The following is a 19,235-nucleotide window of genomic DNA, read 5'->3' on the forward strand; positions in this document are numbered from 1 at the left end:
TCAGAAGGACTCAAACTTCTATTTATTTCCATCCATGGTCCCTCCTGAACATTTGTTTCCAGTGCCTTAAGTTCTACTTATGTTTATTTTTATAATCAGACAAGGGAAAAAAGTATATTGAGCATTGGATAGTCTTAATAATTGAAGATAAATAATACATAACTAAAGGCATAGGAATCTGATTAAAAAGACAGTTTTATTAAAAAATAATTGCATACTCTCCAAGTAAACTGAAGATTAAATTGCAATTTTGTAGGTTATTAGAGAAGCACAAATAGAGCCCTAACTTTTCTAAAATGCTTTCCTGAAATAGGTTTTTATCCTCTTCCTTCTTTTTTTGAAACTCTTTTCCCCATTTTCATAAAAAAAAAAAAATGAGTTCTTAAGGGGACAGCTATTAACATAACAAGTTCCTATGTTAAAAGTCACCTGAATTCCAAAGAAAAATGTAATTAACATCTAGGTAGATTTATAATGCAATTAAACTACTTATTCAAACATTTTACATATACAAAGAGATACATAAAAGCATCAAGTCTCAACAAAATTTTGCCCTTGGATCCAGTCCATACACACATATGCAGATGAAAATACCTCACCTACATTGGGACACTAGAAATTAGAGAATTTTCTGAAATCACTGTTAAGATGATGTTCCAATGCAGCAGATGAACAAAATGGAAAACATAGCTACAAAATGCACCAACAATCTATAAAATAATGGATGCCTAGAAAGAGCCTAGAAAGTGTCACTAGGCACAATCCTTGATCATTCGACCCAGTTACACAGAGGCTGGTTGTCATGCTTGTCAAGCAGAACAGACAGCTGTTGACTGTTGCTGTCTCTCGTCCCCTCCTTCTACCCTTACTCCTCTGCCTAAGTTACTAAGCATAACTGGATACTGGAAATACAGCTCAAAGATCTGAGGAGGAACGAGGTGAAGAGCAGGCTAGGGACAGAAGATCTGGTGGCGGCTGAGGCAGTGGTGGCTGGATTTCACTTGATCTGAAAAACTGAGTGAAAAGATAGTGAGAAAGTCTGCCTTGGAAAACTGAAATTTTTTTTTTTTTTTTTTTTTTGAAAACTGAAATTTTTATAGGATGAGATCATGGTCATCACAGATAGGCTAAGAATTGAGATGACAAAAAATCTTCCTGTCCTGGAGGTATCAAAATGACAGACCTATGAAAGGGAGGGAAAAACAAGGCGAGAGACTATATCTGACCCAGCCCTGACGAAGCAGCAGTCTCAGAGGCAATTCAAGGCTGATCACCAAGAGCACCCACTGTGAGGGTCACCACAGTCCTGTCCCCACCAGCTACCATCTATGAGAATCTGGGCAAGTTTCTTACATAGTCTGTGTCCTGAACACCTCATTTAAAAATGGTTACAATAGTGTCCATGATAAAGGGTCCTCTTGAGGAATAAATGAAATGATATGTAAAATGTTTCGTCCATTGTTAGTACATGTTGATATGCAGATATAGTTATACAAGTAATACTGGGGCAGCCGAGACAAAATTATTTTACCTAAAACAAGTGTGACCTTTAGTGCCATGAGGGGCCACATTCCAAACCAGATCATTTAGATGGCACCACTCCAGCCAACACTATTTTATCCATAAATACATTTGTGCTCAGATTCCACATTTCAGAGAAAAGAAAGAAATAGGACAAATTTGTATGAGTGGACACAAAAAAAGAACAGCATTAAACAAAGGCTGAAATCATACCATTTGTTGATCTGGTGCTTGCAGGGCTTATCTTAATCAGCAATCCAGTGCCTCTTTTCACAATATTAGAAATTATATAATTGTCTTAAATACAGGGTATTTATTGTCTGCAAGGCTGAATGCTTCTACCACCAATGGCAATATTTTTCAGGACATTTTCTTTCACTGCCTTCTCCCTTCCTCATTCCACAGTAACTGTGCTTACTTGGTATTTCCTTGGTCTTACCAACATTAAATTTTCACTTGCTGATTTGGGCTGTCAGCTGTCACAACTATAAATCATTCCTATTCCCATGATACAATTGTGATCTACCTTTTCAATGTGTATTTACTAAAGCCAATGAAACACAAGGCATGTGACTGGAAGGTTGCAAAGAACAAAGCATGGACCTTGTCTTCGAAGGGTGGCTACTGTACTAGGCATCAGCTCGGGCGTTCTGCACACTTCTTTTTGGAATTACTAGAAGTCTGATTTACCAAGTTTCAACTTATTTCCCCAAGGGATGGCTATTTTAATTGTGATTTTAACTTATTTCCTAGTTGTTGCCAAAAGCCACCAATTACAGGGGAAGAATTGTGAGTCAGCTGCCAGTAGAATCAGAGTCTACTAATGAAAACAGCAGAAGATCGCAGAAGACATTAATTGCTGGCAGAGCAAATGAAAAGCCCAGTTCCCATTTAAGAAAGCCTTTCCTTCAAGTCTGAATTTGGGGGGAGGCACAATCTTTGGTCTGGGGAATTTGTTTTTAAAGAGTCCTGGAACTGACATAGGGCTAGAAAGTGTCACTAGGCACAATCCTTGATCATTCTACCCAGTTACACAGAGGCTGGTGGTCATGCTGTCAAGCAGAACAGACAGCTGTTGACTGTTGCTGTCTCTCGTCCCCTCCTTCTACCCTTACTCCTCTGCCTACAGCTTCTGCCCTGCCTCATCCCCATTGCCTGGCATTGGAAGGTAAGAAACACTAATCTGGACAAGCTGTCAAAAATCACTGAAGACCATTTTGGTGGCTGGTAATTTTTCTTCTTTTTCTTCCTTTGACAGTTTGCTCACTTTTTACTTCTGAAAATCTTCCATAAATATGGCTTTATTTCTGTATTCCTTGGTGGCTATGTATTAAATAAAATTTAGACCATTCGGTTGTTTTTTTTTAATTTTATCTACCAAATACTTTATAGTTGGAAAAACTTCCCTCAGCAATATATGTTACTATAAGAACTCAAAATTGGAATGTTCAAGTCTCACAAAACTATCCCACCTGGTTTTAGAGTTATCTGGCCATTGCCACAGAGTTCATTTAGAAATATTAGGTTACAGTCTCAATAATAGGTTAATTTTAAGTCATAATCTTCTATTTATGTGCAAGTTTTTTTTTTCATTTTTGTTATTAAGAAGGCTGCATACTCTGCTCCTACCTACCTCTCCTACCACCCTCCCTGCTATTCTTCCTGAACCCCTTCTCCTGCACAAATGAAGATCTGCAGTCATGAGAGTTTAAGTACACTACTCAAAAGTCCCCAACTATTAAGTGGTGGAGTATGTAGACCTCTTTTACTTTGGAATCCATGATCTTATTTAATGGGTTTTATAGCTTCTAGAAGAATTAGCATTATTTGGGGTTTTGAAGGATGAATGGGATTTATACAGGCTAAGTTTGAAGACAAGAATTTTCAGCTCAAACAAATACACACACAAAAAGCAAAAGTTAGAATGATCTTAATGGCTATGAAGACCTTATTTCTAATCTAGTGTTTAAGGATTTTCCATAGTTTCAGCTTTCGCTAATTGTCAAAGTCATCTTTCTTGTTTCCTATCAGCAAGTTCACTCCTGGTAACTATCAGCTTCTGCACCTGCAAATTCTCCAGTTACATTGTCTGTTCACTTACCACCACTATTTAACTTGCTGCTTAAGAATCCCACAGCAATATGGTAATCAATGGTAATGGTAGAGAACCACAACCCAGAGATAAGGAACTGAGGCTATATTCACTTAAAGAAAATTCTAAGTATAGATTTTTAGATAACTTTGCCATATGTGTTATGTGATTACAATTCTAAACTCCATACAAGTATGGCCAATTTTAATAGATTTTTAGCATGTAACGTGGTTATCATTTCTGTTACACCTTTATTTTCAAATATGTACCATAAAGTTTACTGCAACATTGTTTACAAGAATAATGTCAACAACTGTATATAACCTAAGAATGTCTATGTACAGATATAGAGTTAAATATGCACCAATGAATAGAGGGGTAGTTTTAAAAGATTGAGTTAGAACTTCACCTATTAGCAAGATATAATATCCATGGTATATTACTACTAAAAATAAATTGTGATATAATATGTATAGCAAGCACATACAAATTATAAATTTGCTTTTATTTAAAAAAATTTTAAAATCCCCAAATGTATGTCTATGTGTAATTTTTTATCAATATAGGAAAAGGCAGAAAAGGATTCATATCAGAAAGGTCTACATTGGGGTGGGGAGTTAAAACTCAAGCAGAAGTCTAGAATTGTGTACAATCTGAAAACTAAGGTAAGCCAAGATCATAAAACCTGGCAGGCTGCATAACATGCATAGCTTATGAAAGCCAAGAGATACCATGAGGACTTTGATATCAAAGAGAAATGCATATTGTATGGGTTAAAAATGGAGCAGGACTAGAGAGGAGCAGATTATCAGAAAGAAATTCACAAGTTAAAGCCATGGTCTGTAAACTTTTTATATTGGGATGTTCTTAACTAATGATGACCACATAGGTAATTGAGCTCATATGTACTCAGTGTGCAAGTCATTCCTGCATCTTCTCTGTCTACACATCTTTCTCTTGTACCTCTCCTCCAAAAAAAAAAAAAAAAATAGAAATCAGAACACAAGAAAGATATAGTGATGTTAGTATAGAAGTAATGGTGAATTTGCTGTAACTTTTGTTCAAAGTGACTCTCATTACTAACTCATTGTGGGCGACACACCTCACATCAGGTAAACACCTCACTGTTCTCACAGAGGGTCTGGCAGACAGATAGAGTGGGTGGCCCTGGCATTAGGGAATCCTGGGCACTCAGGGGCATCCTCCTGTCTCTGCAGGAGGGTGACCAGCAGTGCAATGTGGATCATGAATCAAACTTGAGCAGGAAAGAGGAAGTGAGAAAAACAAAACAGCCCTTCGCAGAGGGGTGAGTATTCGTTCCAAGGCAGACCTTAGTTTCACGGAATCTCTAGGTTGGGCCTGGCCATGTTCTCATCACCAAAGAAGCACAGGAATGAATGGTCAGAAGGATGCTTGATTTGTGAATGCTGCATATTAAAACAAATGTACAGTGACCTATTTTCTTACAGAGTCAAAAACACAAGCCTAAAAATATGCATCTTTCAAAAGCATCTGACTATAGAAACTCAAGAAATGTGATTGTATGAATGCAGCTACATTTCAGAAGATGGTCACATAATTACCTAAGCTGTGCCTCTAACCATCACATCTACAGTTTTCAGTGGTAATTTAGGGCCTCTAGCCTCCTCAGTCCTCTCAAATTGCATAATCAAATCAATGATTCATCAAAGAGATAAGATACTTGACTTGCTCATTTCTGATCTGTTATTATTCTTCATATAAATGGTGTGATTCAGATAAATGCAGCTGTCATTGATCTATAATGTAGGCCAAATAACATAACCTTAGATGTACCATTCTCCTTTCTATTTTAAATATAATAATCTTCTAAAATTACATGCTCTTTAAATGAATAATATTAACAAAAATTGCTCATTTCAAAAATCTCTGATATGCGAATTTTCTTTTTCTATATATGTTAATGGAAAATCTGTCTCTCATGCTAAAAATACAGCCACATGCATAAAAGCAAACCTGATATTTCTCATACATATATTTTTGAAAGCCAACTGGCATGAATTATATAAAATTGATGAGGAAATCATCTGAACCACTACTTGGCATGCATATGCTAGACCTGCCCTTAATTTACATTCAATTACTCATAGCTGATGCACACATAATTTAATGAAGGCACAGCAGCCCCATTACACACCTCAGTAACTTCTCTAATTAAGCAATATTCACCTGGCATCTAACTATACCTTCATTGTGAATGAAATTCTTTTTCTTTCATAAAATGTAGTAAAGATGTAAGCAGAGGGAAAGCAAAAGTCCTTTGGGTTGGGGACTCTCTGCTTCATTTAATAATGTCCAGTTAATAAGCACCTTCCTTTTAAATTTTTCTCTAGTTTATCCATCCAAATTTCTCATGTGTCTGCCAGAACATCTACCACATTTTTTTTCTATCACCAAGTTGCATACAAATATGTGTTTATGTGTCTCTACCTAACTATAGTCCCAATTAATAGACAAGCTCCTGTTATTTTTATATTTCAAAACACTTTCACCTCGAACCTACTTTACCACCCACGACTCCTACAGCACAGGAATGCAGAAATGGGATGGGCATGCTGAGAGCCAGCTTTGGTCGATGAAGAAATAGTGATGGAAATGAGATAGAAATGAGAGATATTCTAGCATTTTCAAGAGTCAGTTTGTGTGAGAGGTCCTCCTTTAACAATAATCAAACTCTGTGTGTGTGTTAACAGTACTGCCTTTACTTGGAACAGCCAACAGGCCTGGCCCGAGCCAAGTCTTAACTCCTCATGTGACCCATTTCTGACAGCTTCGATGCAGTCCAAAGGAAAAGCATTCTCCAAAGTTCCTAGCTGGCCCCTGCTCTTCTCTAAAATAAGATCAATTAATTCCCAAGGAAGACTCTCTTAACCTTGCTTCACACTATCCACCAAAAGATTCTTCTAGAATCCAGAGAACAAACGAAGGAGGGGGAGAGATTTCAGAGAAAGGAGGGAGGTGACTAAGGACAGCCAGCACAAAAAAAAGGAGAATAAATGAAACATTTGTGGGAAAATGCTGTTTGCTGAGGCCTGGACAGACCTTTCCTGGACTGTGACACAGACCCACCCTCTAGAAGAGCAGGTGTGGAGGAAAAAGGGATCAGAGGATCAATAAATAGATGGAGACTCAGATCTGACCAACAGGTTTTTCCTTATGGAAGTGAAGACATTGGTACTACTCTAAAGGATGAAAGGATTTTTTAAAATGTCACATCTATTTTTAAATATTTCAACCACTCTAGTGTTATTTGTACATAAATTAATTCTTAGAGAAAGTAATCCCCTAGATGAATCCACTGTGGTACCTGCTATTGAATCCTATGGTAGTCAACAAAATATCAAGATATAACACATAATATCTAGTGCTCCACAGAGTTTCACCCTGGGAAAATAGGGAGAACCCAGGATGTCTATAAGAAACCCCTAACTGCTCCTGGCTCTCTGTATTCTATCCTACGGTATTTACAGGTGCCTCTTTCTAGGTTCACGCACTACTTCTCTTCCTGCTCCTCTTTCTTTATCCTTCCCCTTCCCTCACCTAGGACTTACACCTGCCTGTGGCCCCCAGGTATGTCCTGAGAACCACTGGAACCACTCAGAGTTTCTCAAGTTCTGCACTACTGACAATGGGATGGATGGATAATTCTTTGTGGGAGGGGCCTCCCTGTGCAATAAAAGCTGTTTAACAGCCTCCTTGGCCTCTACTCAATAGATTCCAAAAATGTCTCCAGACACTGCCAACTGTCGCCTATGTGGGTGCAAATTCTTCCAGGAGTTGAGAACCTTAGTAATTTTATGACTTGGGGTTAAAGAGGGATACAATGATTTCTACGAAGGAAGCAAAGAAGGAATTAATTGTCTCCTCGTAGGTGGCCTAAGGAAGCATCTTTATCACATAGCTAGACAGAATCCAATTTCTCTATGGATCCTAATTTATTTGCCAATCTCAACAATATCCTAAATCTGCAAGCACAATGCATTTTGCCTGTCTAATCTATTGGCTACAGGTTACATAGATGCTATTATGATGGAGGGGGCCTTTGCATTTTGACCTCAGAGATGGCGTAGGCAGGAATGATCAGCAGGCTAAAAATAGCCAACACATTTTTGTGAGACCCATAATGCCTTGTTAGGTTAACGCGAGGTGTCATTTTTGAGCCTCAGTGCTTTGTTGGCAATTCACTGTGTATTCAGAAAAGGAAGGAACCAAAGCAATGAAATGCTTAAGTGGCGAGGAACTGCCATATGGCTCACTAATAAGGTATCTTGGGCACATTGCACCTTTCGAAAGGCTGCTTTTCTCTTGAGTTTTTTTCCTATCCTTAGAAAACAGTCAGCTGAAATCCCAGCTCCAAATTAGTGAGCTGACAGGAATTTCTCAAGTTTTCAAACTTACTGGTGTTTATTCATTCTCTTCATGATTAATTCTGCAAGCATATTTAATGCCATCTCATACAAAAGAAAGTTCATTAAAAAGCATTTAAGGCATTTAGTTGTTCACATTTCTTACAGTTTTTAATCCAGCAATACCCCCAGCCTCCACTGGGACCAACTAGGGAATCTGATATTACTGGTTTCTCATTAAGAAACAAAAGATTTAGTATTAAATTTCCTGCCAGTTTGTTTTGTCTCTTTCTACGTGAAAATTAATAGCACCTATAGCTCATATATTTTATACTGTGCACCCCTAGAAAAAACATAGAAATCAATCCATGCCATCTCAGCTTCTCAACAGCATTTGATACAGTCCCTTACTCTTTCTTTTCTGAAATACATTTCATTCTTGGCTTCCATGATACCACTTCCTCCTGATTTCCAGCTCTCCTCTGTTCGTCTCAATTTCCATTGGGTCTTCTTAACCGATTGCTCCCTTCAACCTGTGCTCCTGCTGACTGATGAATAAGTACAGGTACAGCATTGGCCCTCTTTATCTAAACTCTCCCTGAGGGATCTCTTCCAGCTTTGTAGTTTCACACACCATCCGTTTGCTGAGAACTCCCCAATTTCTATCCCTGGGCCTGAGTTTTTTAATGAGCTTTAATTTTCACATACTCAACTTCCTGCTCACCAAACCTCTTGGATCAAAGGCATATTGGCATCAGTGTGGCTAACACAGAACTCTATTCCCCATCCCTCCAACTCATTCCTCCACTGAGGATCTCAGCCAAGTGTGAAAGTTTATCTCCCTCAGCTTCTTGCCTCAACCAGCAATCCGTGCTCTGCTCCAGAAATTCCTCACCACCTTCTCCGTGCACCCTGGCCACGTTGATCCTAATGCAATCTCTCTCTTGGTCACGCTTCCTGTTTAATGAGCAGATCCTAGGCTCCTCAGATCCTTTTTGTACTAGCCATCCCTTAATAGTCAAAGGCCCTTGCTTTTTACAGCTCTGCTCCCTCCGTTCGTCATCCCAAGGACAGGTGTAGGGAAAGGTGACACTCCCGGCACTCATCCGTGATCACGGCATTAGTTATCCTACATGTCGAAAACCCTTCTGAAGTGACATTTATAATGTAGCAGTTTTGACACCAGGGTTTGACTTTACTGCAAGTAAACAACAACAAAAAAATGCAGCTATATTTTGACATAGTCAGAAAAATGTCCTTAATCGTTCTGTATGTTTTTACTGCCAAACAATAAATGAAACAAATATCCTCATCCCATTCTAGAGTCTCATCTATCCCTTATCTCTGTTGATGTGTACAAACATTGCATAAAGAAAATATGACACAAAATATCTACAATCAAAACTTTCACACCAAAATAACTATATAACATAAGCCAGGATAATAAGTGTATTATTTGCATAAAAATGGTTAGGATAGGCCAGGTGCGGTGGCTCATGCCTTTAATCCTAGCACTCTGGGATGCTGAGGCGGAAGGATCGCTCAAGGTCAGGAGTTCAAAACCAGCCTGAGCAAGAGCGAGACCCCATCTCTATTAAAAATAGAAAGAAATTAATTGGCCAGCTAAAAATATGTAGAAAAAAATTAGCCAGGCATGGTGGCACACACATGCCCGTAGTCCCAACTACTTGGGAGGCTAAGGCAGAAGTATTGATTGCTTGAGCCCAGGAGTTTGAGGTTGCTGTGAGCTTGGCTGATGCCACAGCATTCTAGCCCAGGCAACAGAGTAAGACTCTGTCTCAAAAAAAAAAAGAAAAAAGAAAAAGAAAAAATGGTTAGGATAAGTGTTTAAAATATTATGATAAAATTGCAAAGGTTCAAAATTGTCCATAAGTAAAAAGTACAAACTCTTTTATAAAAACAAACTTTCATTGTCTTATAACTACCACTGCCAATTATTAGAGATCAGTTCTAGCCTTTAAAAGCACAACATTTTTAAAAATAAAATCACACGTTGATAGTGGGTCTAGGAAAATATGCAAATAGCCAATGTGAGGAATGTAGTGGTCTATCTACAAAAAACAGGTAGAAATTTACCTTTCAATGGTCGGTAAAAAGCAGACTAGCAGTAGTTTATTGTTTTCAATGAAAAAACACCTAAGTGAGTTCTCTTTCCTTCAGTTGTAGCCAGACGGGAAAGAGTTCTAGAATTGTATGATACGTTGTTTGAAAAATAAACAAATAAAAAAGAAACTAAAGACCACTCCTATCATTAAGCCTAAAGATAAATAAGCTGTTCTGGCTGAGGGTAGAGGGTATCTATTGGCCCAGGAAGAAATCTCCCCAGAAGGCTACAAAATATAGAGTTTTCTTTACATTATTGTTTTTGTTGTTTATGCTAAAGGATGTTAAGCTGGAAGTTTCTGGTGTAGGAAAATAGACACCAAAATCCAAAATGAAGTGCTAAACCAGATTTACAAATTTAGACATACTTAAAATCCCTCCCCACATGGAGGTATAAAAGGGTCTGTGGAGATTTATTTGGAGAGAGTTGCAGGCATGCTGTGACTCCCAACCTTCCCAACAGGGCAGGGTACAGCGGGCTCTCAAAAACAAAGGCTTTAATAGGACCACTCAAAAAGGCATGGTATGGGCCCCTTGCAGTTTGGGGTGATACTGTGTACTGGTGTCTGCATGGTGCCTGAGAAATCTAATGATAAGAGGATGGTTGAAGATGTCTGTGCAGCACAGGAGGGGCAAGGAAGTTGGGAAGAAACTTCTCTCTCAGAGTCTGTTTGTGCAAAGGGTAACTTGAGTGTTCTCCTATGGACTTTATGTGGGTCATATAAGAGAGAGAGGCAAACTGAGTTTACTAGCTCTTGTCCAAAAGACAAGGATGAACCAATCATATTACATTGTAGAACTCTTGCTTAATGATTGTGGGAAGCAGGGAATTCTCTTCCCTGGATGTGAAGGAAAAAATATACAGCCCCCGGTTACTAATGGCAGCCATCTTGGACCATGAAAACATCCAGTCCGAGGGTGAAACTGGCAGAAAGAGGAGAACAAAGCAGAAGGACCAGCAGAAAAACAGAGCAATGAACCAGGACCAAATGGTACACAAAATGTACCTTTGATCTGGAATTTTTGCTTATGGGAATCAATAGACCCTTTCCTTGCTAAGCTAGCTCAAGTCGAATGTTCTAGTATTTGTCACTGAAAGCACTTCATTTCATAATCTTTTCTAAATGATCTGGGAAAAAAATCCACAGTCCATATTTCTGCTAGACTAGGCAAATCAGGAAAATGCAAAAGAATATGAATAACAACCTTACTAGGTTCTTGGAATGAACTCTATCCCTAGAGAAGATGAGGACTCTCAATCAAAATGAGACATTAATTGAAAGATGGACTTCTTTTGGCCGGAAGGTAAGAAACAAGGAGAGTCAATTATGTGTTACCTGGTAATGAACTCTCTGGGAGCCAGAAGAAACTGACTGCAGGTCCTAATGAGAAAAATGGGAAAAAAAATAAAATAAAATAAAAAAAAAGCTGTACCTTAAAATTAGTTTGAACAAGCTGCCCCACACAACTCCATCAACTGAACTCCCAATTTAACGTTATTATGCTCATCTGGAAAGTATCTAACTCACCCAAATCCATCAAGGCTAAACAAAGAAGGTAATGCCAGAAATAATAAAAGCACAGCAAGCTAAACTGAAAGAAGGTCATTTAGCTATTGAAACTTGTAAATCCTAAATAGTGTTTAGAGGTGAATGATGTATTATAATTTCAAGGATAGAGGAGACCAAAAGTAAAGAATAGGCAATTTTGTTATAATAAATGAGGATCATGTTTAATTTTCTTCTGAACTCTTCTGGCTTGTGAAGGCGGCTTCTGAAGTCCCTTTAAACACTTGGAAAGAATTTCTTTATCTTAGATCAAATACATACTGTTATGGTAATTGTGTTTATCCTGATAAGTTGCTTGGCAAACAGATTTTCACAGACTGCAATGAGAAAATCACCTACCAGTTCTGCAATATCACGAAGGGCAAATTAACAGGGTTGAAATTAATACGGTTTTACTGGCAGATTCTGAAAGCCTGACTCCCTTTATAAACTTTTATAACTGAGTTGTCACTGTTGTCATGTCTCCCAGGCTTCCCTGCTAATGAGTGCGGTGATTCTATTTACAGATGTCAGCACCTCCGAGCACCTTTGTCCTGACACCTGCTTCCCACAGGGCTTCATCTACTTACTCTCTGTGCCCAAGTGAGTTTTAAAACTTTTCCTCTTTATTGGTTGAGTTCATTCTTTCCTCTTTTTTTAAGAATCCTACTTTTAGTTGAATATTGGGGTGATGAGTACGCCAAGAAGTTGGTTAAGTTGTACTTCACCAAAGTCAATTTATCAGTCATGTATCTGACTATGGTAAAGTCTTGTTAACAAAGTTACCTGAGTATTTAAAAAAAAAAAAAAAAGGTTTGATACCAATTAGGATTTCCATTTTTATTGCAGGTTTGTTAAGTGAGATTCCACCATAAAATAAAAAAAAAAATATTTTGAAAAATGAGATTCTAGAGGTTCTGGAAATACAGATTTGGACTTGAGACACATGCTAAAAGTTTACAGATTCTAATTTATTTAAGTAGTTATCCTTGGTTGAAACAGTTAAAGGAAGTCACAAGTATAAAATGTGTAGACTCTTCTTCTCTCACCCATATTAGTATTCAAAATTTGGCATCTATTTCTCAAAATTAGTAATTTTTCACATCACTGTATGCCTTTCACCTGAATTTATCTCTAGCAAGAGAAATAGAGTCTAATATTCAAAGCTAAATGGCTACAACTTGAAGTGATTCTAAACACTATACATCTGCTTTATGATATTTACTTATATATAATGTGCTATCTTGGAGAGAGTTGCTTATCAAGCCGTATCTAGCCGAATTACACAATAGCTTTAAAAATACAAATGTCTATGTCTCACCTAAGAAAAGTGACTCTAACATGTCTATTTTATCAAGAAACAATGAGAAAGAAACTGTTATGCTTTTTGCCTTTTGTGGAATGAACATAATTAATACTCCCCCTGAAAATTTTGCAAAAACAACCAACAACAATTGTAATGATGAGTCTGGGTCTCTTGGCTTTGCTGATGCAAGTCAAATTCATGGGAATATTATATATGACATCACTTCCTTTCTGTTTCTCTATGGCAAGGCCAGACTGAGAAAAAAAAAAAATAATAGATTACCTTTTTGTGCTCTGACAAATTCCTATGAAATACAGAAGATTTTTCTTTCCTACAGAAGTTTCATTTTATAAAAAATCTAGCTGTTTCTGATAGAAGTCTGGGCTAGATACAAAACATTAAATAATCTCTGTTTCCATTCATTATTTATGAATGCCCTTTGAAATTCTGTATAGCTCAAAAAATGCAGGTAGGTAGTCTGGCAAGAAGTTCCAAGCTATAGTTACGGGACACACTAGTGCAACAGCACCTTGTAATTAACCCAATCAATCCTTTCCCATTTCAACCACCAGAGGAAGAAAATAGCCGAGGGGTTGGAGGTGGGAGGCATGCAGTGAATGCTTAAAGGACAAGGCTGCCACATATTCATTTCCTCCCCAAATGCATCATTTCAGAAGCAAATATATATGGCTGGTAATCGTTTACAAAAATGGAAAGCTAAGGAGAATAAAAAATTGGCTAAATAAACTCACCTCCTGTAGGCGGTCTATGTACATACGGCAAGTCTCCAAATCACAGTCTCCGCGCACAACTAGAATACCCAGAGGTATGGCTGAGGGTGAAGGAAGAAGAAAATCTAAAATAACATATTTGATTTTTCTAGATTGGCATAAATGTGATTCTTACGGTTAAAAAACAATCTCATAAATATTATGGGTTTGGGGATATTTCCATAAAAAGAAATAAGCACCCTCTCCCTACACCTCCTTCATGATTTCAATCTCCTCTTGTCTATAGTTGTCATACGCCTTCCTTGCATGATCCATGTGCCCCCTGTCACCTGCCCTTCATCTCATTTTGTCTCGGTGGCCCTGAGATTGAGTGTAACATCACAGTAACAATGGATTGGCAGGACTAGGAGGCTGCTCATGGCCACTGGGTAATTTGTGCCTGCAGTTGCAACAGACAGCATGAGGACACAGGCCCAGGGAGGAATTAAAAATTCATGATTCTCCACACTTACTTATCTTTCCCTCCTGAGGGTGTGTGACTTAATCTTTTTTGTCGGTTGGCAACAGTTTCCTATTTATGAGACTTGAGCTACTCAAGGCACTGTTGCTACCTGGTGGCCAACACCAGAACTAAAGGCATGAAATATTTAAAAAAAGAGAAAGAAAAGAAAAACTTCTAGAAGGTGTACAGCTTAAAAATCCCACTGATTTTAAAGATGGTCCGAAGTTGTGTTAACAGCAGAACCTCAGGAAATAATAAGCAGCAGCTCAGTCATACACCTTGTAAGAAATCCTACTTGTGCAATGGCAAATGTCACACAGTGGCTTTAGTAGATAGATCCTCCTATAATCATGAGATTCTCAAAATACTGAAAAATTGTCTCCTTCCCAAAACTTCAAAGGATGTATTTGCATATTTCTTATTTAAAAAGTACAGTTACACTATTAAATCCATGGTTTAACAAAAACATTTCAAAATCTTGAAATAATTGACTAGAAACTAGTAAGCAGATGATATGACAGCAGTGCTCACTAACAATTTTTTGAAATCCTTCCCTCACTGAACTTACACTTAAAACCTAATCATCAATAACTTCATCTAAAAATGCAAAGTCATTTAAAATGTATGGCAAAAATTTCAAGGAACTCTCAAAGTAGTAGAAAAGGCATACATATGAACAAAAAATGATAAATGTAAATAATAAATAAATAAAACATAGGTTATATTAAATGTATGAACTTAGTCATTTGAAAACTATTAGGAGAGAAGGACTAATTCTTGCTGAAGGGTAGACTTTAGGTTCCCTGAAGGAATATGGAGACCATTTGACCTTTTAGCAGGAGCAAGGGTGGTCTAGAGAAAAAGAAATAGAGTTTATTTCTCGATATTACTTCCTAGACTAGTTTCCACTAAGGATACCTAGTCAATACCACTACCACCCCTCCCCAATTCCTTTAGGCTTCTGAAGTCCTACATAAACAAAGCTTTAATGCCTCTGTCACCTTGTCAAGCTAAGGAAGTCTGTGACCAAGTATGGATTGTTTACCTTCACTTCTCCAGTGCTTGGCAGAGAAATGGTAGATATTCAATAAATGCTGGTGAAAAGAGGGAAGACTATAAGCTTAGGAATGGTTCAAATATGAAAGAGAAAGTGTGTCTTTCAGGGGCAAGTCAGTTTTCCAGGGTAGGCAAAGAACTGTCATATATTTGGGGGAATAATAATCTGAAAGAATATTTTTCCCTTATTTCTGAAGATAAACAGAACCATCAAAAAAGTTCTAAGCATGGTAATCAAGTATCTTTGAAAGGAATGGAAGGGAAATTCAATAAGTAAAAGAGTGATTTGAAGCAATCATTCTCAGTTAGACTACCAAAAAGATTCAAATAAGGTGCTCTATCAAGGTAAAAGTAGAATAAGGATTTCTAATATTTGAAGAATGATGAGGAAAAGCTAGAATTTAGGCCTAGATAATAAGTCAAAGGCTGTAGAAATAGAATATTGCTATAATTAACGTGAAAGTCCATATTAGACTCTTGCTTAAATGATATTTTCTTTTCAAATGTGTAAATGTAGAGAAATAGATTTTAATCAATATTTATTAATTTACTTAAATTAGGAGACACAGCTTATAGAAATGCAGAAATCCTGCCAACACTTCCGATTTTCTTCTATTATCAATACTTGGAGTTAGTCTGGTCCAAGTGTAAATTCCATATGCTTAGTGGCAGATACTTTAAACTACAATTAGAGATTGTATATTCTAGATCTGGAATCAAGAGGAATAGTTAGGAAAAAGTTTGCAAAGATATATCATTTCTTTCTACTATAGGTATAAAATCAACAATCTTGCCTATTCCTCAAGGAGCTGAGTAAGAGTAACTGTTTTTTCTTGAACAAGACTTAGCTATTAATTGAAGGAAAAAAAGAAACAAAAAGGCATTCTCTACTACAATTTCATAGCATGATTACCAACAACTATCAACTTTATTCTAAGGAAGCAGCAATATGCAATAGAAAAGATTCAATTCACAGTCATTCCCTACCAAAGTCAAATGTCAGCACTGCTTTGGTCTTAATTACTAAAGTTATCTGCTTGGTCTTGGAAGTTACTCATGCCTCTGAGCCTTGCTTTGAAGACTATAGTGTTTAGAATAGATATCTTATAAGATTTTGCAAAGATACAATGCCACACTATATTTAAAAACGAGCAACACTATATTTAAAAATGAATTACTGAAGCTTTAATGTTTTCCCTCACTTATTTCACTATTTTTGAGCATCTTTAGATAAAAAATGGATATCGATCTTTTAATATGTCATAATACTATTAATATAAGGACTAACTAGCCATAGTTTCATAAGTTAGATTCCTGTGTACTTAAAATTGATTTTCAGTTTTTCTGCAATAGGAAAAATAACTGTAGTACAAAAATACCATAATCTGACACCACTTCTATTTAGGGCTTTACATGGCGAAACCTGTGGAAAATTACCAGCTTTCTTTTACACTATTGATAACCAATTGTCAACCTTCATTGGCATCTCCTCAACTTTAATTAGGAGTGGTTAGAATGCTTTCGACCTGAGCCTTAGTGACACTATCCCTGATCTCAACGATTGATTTTATTTTGGTCTCAGAGATGTTGTTTGACTCCAGTAAGCATCAGTCAATACTCAACCTACATAATGAAACTTTGATTGCAGGGATTACATGGAATTTACAAGTTCCAACTAAGCAAAAAGAATAAGCTGGTTTCTAGATTAAGATGGCAGATTTAACACACATACTTCTCTCTCAACAGAAATGCCACTAAGCTACAGTGAGTGAGTTTTAAAAAGACATAAACCAACAAAAATGAGGAGAAACTGTAAGGAGAAAATAGTAACAGATGAAGCAGATGGAAAATTGGTAACTGACTCAGAATGCTTACACAGTCCAATCCTAAACCAAGGGTGAAGATGGATGAGAACCAACACGATTTATACTGCAAATCCCTCCAAAGGCTTGCAAACTGGCATACTAGGTGCCTTGGGAACTGAGGATAGAGGAGGCAGCTAAAATAGGAGCAATGGATGCTAGATCACTAGATTCCCACCCCTTACTCTTGGTAGATGCAGTTCCTTTACAGAAAATGAGGATTAACTGATCATCTGCAGAATGCAGTGATCTCAGTTTTCTTCCTTCACTGGGATCCATATATTTATGTATTTATCAGTTTAATGTGAAATACCCAACTATTAAATATGTTCAATCTTCCTACCTTGATAAATATTCCTTTGTAGATACCTGAGTGAGGCATTGAAATCCGTAATTCTTGTACTCTGTGGAATGCTGAGATAGAGCATAATGTTTGTGGCCCATAGCCAGACCCCTTTCTCTTTCCATTTCCTGGTTCCACCCAAAACACCGAAGGCCTTGTGCATATCCATACAGATGTTCCAGATCATACCTCCAAGCCCATGCACACAGCTGCCCCACGGGGGCTTAATCTTATGCCCATTATGCATGGCTCCTGGCAGACCACACCAGAAGAAGACCCTTGTGCATATCCTGGAAGCAGGCTTGGGGCTGTTGGGGCAGGAATTCTAAGAATCCAACACATAGTCTCAAAGAGGATAGAGCGAGCCCTTGGTGAGCCGTTTTCCTTAGCACTTTAGCCACATCATCCCATGAAGCAGGGCAAAGCCAGAAGATGGCCATGGTAGGCTCCTCTAAAGCTGAGGCACCTGTCACATAGGTCTAAGGTGAGCAATGATAGTCATTCCCCCAAAATGGTTTCCCCAGTTCCCCTACACTGAAGTATCAAGTTAATAAGCTTTACCCATGAGCTTATTAGAACTTCCAGTCAGCTTTTATGTCTCTCACTTTCAGTAATGAGTAGAAAGGCAAGAACGATCAGAAAATTGAGAACTCACTGTAATACAGAAGCTAGGGACCAAAACAAAAATAGATTAAAATGTAACTTGCGAGGAGGAAAAGGCTTTTAACAATATCTTTAACATACTCAAAGTATTAAGAGAAAATGGTCCACCCACGAAATGAAAATACAATAATGTTAAAAGAGATAAAGAATTTGAAGGAGTATTATTCAGAGAAAAACAAAAGGTACAAAACCCTTTAAAAATAGAAATTTGATAGAATAACTAGAGAGCTAAATTAAAAGTTTCAAAGATAAAGTTGAGAAAATCTCCACAAAATTAGAGCAAAGATAAGAGATGAAAAGGAGGAGAGAAAAACTAAGAAAAGCAGGCAACTAGTCCAGGAGCTCCAACATCCAAATAATAGGAGTTCTAAGAACAAGAGAAAATAGAGAGGCGTAATTACCAGAAAAAAAAAAAAAAACAAAAGAAAATCAAGAATATTTCCTAGAACTCAAGAACACTAGTCTCCAAACTGAAATGATCCAACAAGTGCTCAACACAATAACTATAGAAAAATATGAAGACATTTTACTTTGAAATTTAAGATATCAGGGACAAAGAGAGGAGTCTACAAGCTTCCAAAGAGGAAAAACCAGATCACATATAAAGGATTAGGAGTTAGAAGGATTTTGAACTTTTCAAAGGCAAACCACACTGTAAGGCAGGCAATGAAACAATGCCTTCAAAATCCCAAGATTTTTACACATAACCCAAACTATCAAACAAGTCCAGGAGTTTTTACAGAATACATCCTCCATCAAGAAGCTCCTGGACCATGGGGCCAGTGGCACATGGATGATACATCTGACCACAGATCAGAAGAAGCTACTGGATTATTTGCCTCAACAAAAGTTGAGTTTGCAACAAGAATGGGGAATGAATGCAGGGGACATAAGAAACGGGAAATACAATAGAGGAGAAAAGCAAAAGAAATCTCCAAGGGGAGATCCCAAGATGACAGACGTAGTGGGCTACCAAACGACTGGAAGGAACACTGTGACTTGAGACAGATGTGTAGAAAGCTGACATCACTTAGATTCCCATACCCTTATCTTCTGACCCAAGGATAGAACCCCAAAAAAGCCTGGACAAGTTTTTTATATAT

The 19,235-nt window shown here is 37.5% G+C and overlaps 1 protein-coding gene across 1 annotated transcript in view; it reads right to left on the minus strand.

The window, feature by feature from the left end:
* The window catches only part of DGKI (diacylglycerol kinase iota), a 409,987-nt gene that overhangs the window by 77,077 nt on the left and 313,675 nt on the right, over nucleotides 1–19,235 (minus strand). Inside the window, 2 exon segments of the mRNA XM_020289707.2 lie at nucleotides 11,460–11,504; nucleotides 13,728–13,807. Of these exon segments, the coding sequence (XP_020145296.2) occupies nucleotides 11,460–11,504; nucleotides 13,728–13,807 (125 nt within the window).

Source organism: Microcebus murinus, chromosome 9 (genome assembly GCF_040939455.1).
Source record: "Microcebus murinus isolate Inina chromosome 9, M.murinus_Inina_mat1.0, whole genome shotgun sequence".
Taxonomy (NCBI): Eukaryota; Metazoa; Chordata; class Mammalia; order Primates; family Cheirogaleidae; genus Microcebus; species Microcebus murinus.